Here is a 7,500-nt window from a genome sequence, read left to right on the forward strand (position 1 = left end):
CCACCTCCCTCGCCGAGTCAGACCTCCCCGAGCCCTTTCTGTGGTGATGCCCCCGAGGGGAGTGATGGGAGTGTGTTTGGTGACGTGTGTTTGAGCGGCCGTGTGTGTGTGTGCCTGAGTGAGAAAGGTGGCGTGTGTTTGTGTGTAAGTGTGTGTGTGCATCTGAGTGTGAGTATGTGTGCTGGTGTCTGTGTTGGCGTGTGATTGAGTGGGTGTGTGTGTGGGCATTTGAGTGTGTGTGTTGGCGTGTGTTTGAGTGTCTGTGGTGATGGATGTGAGTGTGTGTGTGTGTGTCATGTGGCAGCTGGTTGCTGGTGAGAGGGTCTGAGGGCGGGGCTTGCGGGTGCCTGCGTGGGCGTTTGGCTGCGGGGGGGTCTGAGGGGGCGGGATCATATCTCTGGAGGGAGGCGGCTACGCTGTTGGGCTGAGAGAGGGCGTGGTCATTGGCAAACACTACCAGGAAAAGGCGGGGTATATGTTGGCCCCTCACCCCAACCACCTGGAGACTGATTATCCCCGCCTCTCCAACTTGCCGAATGACCCCGCCCACCTCCTCAATCTGCCACACGCCTCGCTTAGGGGGCATGGATGACAGGTTGCCAAGGACACGCCCCTGGTCTGGTGTTGCCCCCGGTGACTCGTCTTGGAACAGCAGGTGGAAGGCAGGGAGAGGGGGAGGGGGAGGGGCAGACCTAAGGCGGGGGCGGGGCTGGGGGTGGGGCTGTGGGTCCAACAGGAAGTGAAGGGAGGCAGAGAGGATGACCTCTGACCTCTGCAGGGTGGAGAGGTTGAAGAGGAAGTGCACGGCCTGCTGCTCGTCCACTGGAACTGCAGGAGGAGAGGAGAATCAGAAAACTATACAATACCAGAAACAAACAAATAAACGTTAATACACACAGACAAACGTAAATACAGACATGGTTGACTGATTATCTGTCTAGATGATGATCAGATGATCATAATAACTCAATCATCATGATCAGCATTTTCACACAAATTATCTGAACAAACCTAATGTGCTCCATAACACACACATAAGCAAAGAACAGCACTATGTAACACACACACACACACACACACACACACGCCTGCACAGCCCGAACAACACGCCTGAACAACACGCCTGCACAACACGCCTGCACAACACGCCTGAACAACACGCCTGCACAGCATGCACAACACGCCTGCACAACACACCTGCACAACACGCCTGAACAACACGTCTAAACAGCATGCACAACACGCCTGCACAACACGCCTGCACAACACGCCTGAACAACACGCCTGCACAGCATGCACAACACGCCTGCACAACACACCTGCACAACACGCCTGAACAACACGTCTAAACAGCATGCACAACACGCCTGCAAAACAGGCCTGAACAACACGCCTGCACAACACGCCTGCACAGCATGCACAACACGCCTGCACAACACGTCTGAACAATACGCCTGCATAAAACGCCTGAACAGCATGCACAACACGCCTGCACAACACGTCTAAACAGCATGCACAACACGCCTGCAAAACAGGCCTGAACAACACGTCTGCACAACACGCCTGCACAACACGTCTGAACAATACGCCTGCATAAAACGCCTGAACAGCATGCACAACACGCCTGCAAAACACGCCTAAACAACACGCCTGAACAGCATGCACAACACGCCTGAACAACACGCCTGAACAACATCCCTGCACAACACGCCTGAACAACACGCCTGCACAACACGTCTAAACAGCATGCACAACACGGCTGCAAAACACGCCTGAACAACACGGCTGAACAACACGCCTGCACAACATGCCTGCACAACACGCCTGAACAGCATGCACAACACGCCTGAACAACACACCTGCACAACATACCTGCACAACATGCCTGCACAACACGCCTGAACAGCATGCACAACACGCCTGCACAACACGCCTGAACAGCATGCACAACACGCCTGCACAACATGCCTGAACAACACGCCTGAACAACACGCCTGCACAACACGCCTGAACAACACGCCTGAACAACACGCCTGAACAGCATGCACAACATGCCTGCACAACACGCCTGAACAACACGCCTGAACATCACGCCTGAACAACATGCCTGAACAACACGCCTGAACATCACGCCTGAACAACATGCCTGCACAACACACAAGAACAACACGCCTGAACAGCATGCACATGTTGTGTCAGATTTATAGTTTAAAAGTAGGAAAAATATACAGTTTTCTTATCTGGTTAAAACTCTAAGTTCTTGTTACTTGTGGTGGAAATACTCACAAAGTCCAGCCGGCAGAGTGTGAAGCAAAAAGGTTTATTTCAGTCAGTGCAATACCAACATCACAAACCTGAGCATGTCTGCAGACAGTGCTCCTGATACAAAGATTTGCAATGGCTTATACAGTAAATGTACCCTAAATCTTAAAATCTCCGCCCCTGTGTCTACAATGCAACTTTTACGTTTATGCTGAGTAGCAAGTTTTGCAGCTGCAAGAGTTTGAACTTTCCATGACACTGGAGTGGGTCTTATCAGTATTCAGTACTCCCCAGAGACCTCTATGGAGGAGCCGCTCGGCCTGTTACTTCTCGCATTATCCAAGCCTAATATGTTGTTTTTTAAGACTTGTGTAATCTTATGTAATTGTAGTATCTCATGCTGTGTTATACCCATATCATGGTGCTTATTATGAACATTCTATTGATTACTATAATATTAGTATTTTTCACATATTGAACAAAACCTGTGTCCATCTGATGGTGTCTGCATAGGCGATTAGGGTCTGTGGGCCTCTGCCTCTGGACTTCTGCCTGTGTGTGTGTATGTGTATGTGTATGTGTATGCGCGAGTTAGTGAGTGAGTGTCTGATTGTGTGAGTGAGTGAGTGTGCGTGTGTGTGTGTGTATGTGTGAGTGTGTGTGTGTGTGTGTGTGTGAAGATGGAGAGATGGAGATATAGATGGAGGGAATGAGAGATAGAGGGATGGATAGATGGAGAGAGATAGACAGAAATAGAGAGAGATGGAAAGAATGAAAGATGGAAGGATCTGTCAGGGAGTGGAGTGGCTGCAACCGTATCAACTTTAGTAGTGTGTATCTGTATGTATGTGTGATCAGTCTGGAATTCAGTCCTGACTCCTCAGTCTCCACTGTTAGCTGTTCAATGACTCCGTGCTGATGGGGTCTCCTCTGTTGTACTGTGTGTGTGTGTGTGTGTGTGTGTGTGTGTGTGTGTGTGTGTGTGTGCGTGCGTGTGTGTGAGTGTCTGATTGTGTGAGTGAGTGAGTGTGCGTGTGTGTGTGTGTGTTTGTGTATGTATATGTGTGAGTTAGTGAGTGTGTCCATCTCTGGCTGTGAGTATGAGTGTGTCCATCTCTGAGTGTGAGAAGGAGTGTGTCCATCTCTGGCTGTGAGTATGAGTGTGTGATTGTGTGAGAAGGAGTGTCTGTGTCTGTAGCTTTGTTAGTTAATAATATACACACAGATTAGTAAGATTTAATTTACAGATTTTCCACCACACACAACACGCCTGAACAATACGCACAACACGCCTGAACAACACGCCTGCACAACACGCCTGAACACCACGCACAACACACCTGCACAACACGCCTGAACAACACGCCTGAACAACACGCACAACACGCCTGCCCAACGCCAGCGTCAGAAAGATTAAAGGTCCCCTTGTTTTGCCAAGGACCTTTAGGTATAGATTTATATATTTACAACACATACCCTCTGATGTTCAAGTAACACACACTTAGGTTCAAGTAACACACACCATAATGAAGAGGTAAAAACACCAGAGGAAAACACACACACACACACAGAAGAATACTAATATTTCAGACTCTGTTTACACTCCAAGCGCACACATTTTTATCTTAAACAAAAGCTTTCAGACTGTACCAATTTCACAGGGAACCCATAGCCATAAATCCACTCACACGTTCACACTCACACGTTCACACTCACACGTTCACATGCACACACACACACACACACACACACACACACACACACACACACACACACACACACACACACACACACACACACACACACACACACACACACACACACACACATACACATGCACACACTCACACACACAGACACACACAAATACACATGCACATACTCACACACACAGACACACACACAGATGCACGTTTACACACTATTGTTGGAGAAGTAGAAGAACAACAGGCTTTTGTTCCTGGACTGTTCTCTAAGGACCTATGGTGGAGTATGTGTGTGTGTGTATGTGAGTGTGTGTATGTGTGTGTGTGTGTGTGTGTCTCTAAAGCATGTGGAAATGCTTACACAGACCCCCCCCCCCCCCCCCCCAACACACACACGCACACCATGTCCATAAATAAACCTGCATTACTGAGATCTATATCTCAGTAGCCTAGAAAAAGGTATAACACACACTCTCTCTCTCTCTCTCTCTCTCTCTCTCTCTCTCTTTCCATCTCCCTCTCTCTCACACATATTCTCTCTCTCTCTCTCAATCTCCCTCTCACTCACAAAACACTCTCTCTTCCCTCTCTATCACACACACACATACTCTCTCTATCTACCACACACACTTTCTTTCTCCATCTCCCACTCTCTCTCTCACACACACACACACACTCTCTCTCTCTCCATCTCTCTCTCAAGCATACTCTCTCTTTCCATCTCTCTCTCTCTCACACACACACATATCTAGTTCTGGCTAACTGTGGAATGGATCTAAAATTGGTCTGGAATGATTATCCTGTTGACTTAGATCTAGAGCTTGGATCTAGAGCAGATCTTCAACAGATAAATAGGGATCAAAGGCCATGATACGATTCTATCGTGATATTTGGGCCACGATCCGATCCGATATGTGGGCCACTTACAGCAATGATCCTATCCCGATATTTGGTCCACGATATGATAATGTTGTGATTCTTTACATTTGATGATGTCGCAAATATTGTGGTTCAATTCTGTTACTCATTGCGATTTATTTCTCCCATATTTGTAACGTTTCATAGTGGATCTACAGTGGATCTCCACCCTCTTCAAATATGGCATGGCTCTAGAGTGGATCTGGAGTGGATCTAGAGTGGATCCTCCAGATCAAGGTTGTTCAGCTGCCTATCGCTTCTTCTCCTCTGCTCCTCTCCTGTCATTAACATGACATGTCAAACTGTCACACGCACGCAAACTTTCGGAGGTGAGCTCTTGCATAGCCTCCCTTTATTCCATCTGTCTCTGGCCCTACATCCTCAGTCTTGTATATGTTGGGTGCCTGTGCTTACCAAGCAGGCCATTTGGCGGTATTTACACACGGGACTCACCGCTAACGTATTAATGCGCAGGTGAGGCAGAACTGTATATATCAATGTAGTAAATCAGATGCCAAAAGACACCCCGCTCAGCTTGAGGACGGAGAGATGGAGAGGGAAGATGCTCACGAGACAGGAGCCAAAGGATCACACAGATTGGGTTACTCACTCGCTCGGAAGCTCCTGACGGTGTTGGCGTCGCGGGACTGGCGCAGTTCCCGCGAGTACTTCTCGTAGGTTTTTATCATGTGCCGCTCCAGTGCATCCGCGCGCCCACTGTCACCATTCCACCAAGGCGCTGCGCTTTCGTGCGCAAATCCGCCGGACCACTTAGTGACGAAACACAACAGCTGCAGCATCAGGAACACGAGCCAGCAAGCCATGGTACTGGCGCCCGAAGATGTGTTCTGTTTAAACGTAAAGACGACAGTGCGCGAGTCATACAACTGAAGTTGGCAACAAAGTTGAAGCTTAAACCTCCACGCTCGATCTGTCCGTTATTTCGCGCTCTACTGCACTAAAGATGGAGGAAGGGTTCGTGATGCGCGTGGCTGAACCCGGTGTTCTCAAACTGGCCCTGAGCGGCAGAGGAGCACGACAACACCTTCGCTTCGCTTTAGCGGAGAAGCACGTTGACGTGTGTGATTCACAACCAACGGGAGCTTGCTTCTGTAACCTGCATCGCTTCCACCGGAGGCGCAGCGCGAGGAACGTTGGCAGATTTGAATCCACGCCGAGAAATGCTCGTGTCTCTTCCGCAGTAATCTGTGATGTTCTGTTACTATGGCGCTTTTTCAGATTCCCATCTTCTAGCTGATAGTGAAGCGACAGTGGGAGACAGTAGGGAAGGTCTTAAAAACGTTTACAAATATAATTTAAGACAAGAAGAGCTTTTCAATATTATTCATTATTACACACTATTACATCCTCACACAGACTTACTCTTTCTTACACAGACACACACACACACACACACACACACACACACACACACACACACACACACTTATACACCCTCACACACACTCTCTCTCTTACACACACACACACACACACACACACACACACACACACACAGACTGGGCTATTTGGCATAAGGCTCGATCGGCACAGCAAGGGCTCTTTGTGTGTGTGTTTTCACGGTGTTGATTGGATGACCCTTGGCAGGGAAGTGATCTGTGGTCATGTCTGTGTGTTTTGCTGCTTGGTGGGATGGTGTTTGTGTATGAGTGTGTGTCTGTGTGTTTGGCTGTTTGGTGGGATGGTGTGTGTGTATGAGTGTGTGTGTTTTGCTGCTTGGTGGGATGGTGTGTGTGTATGAGTGTGTGTGTGTGTGTGTGTGTGTGTGTTATGATGTGGGGGGGGGGGGGGGGGGGGGGGATCTGTGCTTAGTTTTTCTGAGTATGTTGATGTGTGGAGTGGCGTGAAGATTTGAGTTTGTGTGTTTCTTTGTCTTTATGTCTGGTATGGGTTAGCGTGTGTGTGTGTGTGCATGTATGAAGGTGTCTATGTCTATTTGTGTGTTTTTGTGTGCACATGAGTGCGCATGTACTCCAGTGTGTGTGTGTGTGTGCATTTGAGTGTGCATGCACTCCAGTGTGTGTGTATGTGTGTGTGTGTATGTGTGTGTGTGTGTGTGTGTGTGTGTACGTGTATGTGTGTATGTGTGTGGGTGGGTGTGTGTGTGTATGTGTGTCCCTGTGGTGAGGGTTGTAGCAGGTCTCTTTAAGAGTCTCTGCTGGAAGCCACTCGGCTTTCTCTCTCTTCTCTGGGAAAAAACCTCCACACACACACTCTCTCTCTCACACACACACACACACAAACACACACACACACACACACACACACACACACACACACACACACACACACACACTCACACACACACACACACACACACACACACACACACACAGTGGCATTGTGTGTGTGTCTGATATGCAGAGGTGGGTAGAGTTAGCAAATGCTGAACTCAAGTAAAAGTATTACTTTGTTACTTTTATAATAAAGTAAAAGTACCCGTCAAAGTAAAGACTTGAGTAAAATACAAATGAATCTCATAGAATGAGTACTCAGCAGTGAGTAACTTCAGATCATGATCATTTAATACACCTATTAGGCATATGTATTATATTCAAATGTTTTTTTCAACGCTTGTCTAATAAACACAATG

General features: G+C 48.1%; 1 protein-coding gene across 1 annotated transcript in view; it reads right to left on the reverse strand.

Annotated features, from left to right (window-relative positions):
• Positions 1 to 5,710, reverse strand: part of gdf10a (growth differentiation factor 10a) — a gene marked incomplete at both ends in the record, with an annotated part of 6,451 nt that extends 741 nt beyond the window's left edge. Inside the window, 2 exons of the mRNA XM_080849126.1 lie at positions 491 to 828; positions 5,497 to 5,710. Of these exons, the coding sequence (XP_080705252.1) occupies positions 491 to 828; positions 5,497 to 5,710 (552 nt within the window). The remainder of the gene's footprint in view (positions 1 to 490; positions 829 to 5,496) is intronic.
• Between the last annotated feature and the right edge of the window lie 1,790 nt (positions 5,711 to 7,500).

This window comes from Sprattus sprattus (assembly GCF_963457725.1).
Source record: "Sprattus sprattus genome assembly, chromosome: 12".
NCBI classification, from domain to species: domain Eukaryota; kingdom Metazoa; phylum Chordata; class Actinopteri; order Clupeiformes; family Clupeidae; genus Sprattus; species Sprattus sprattus.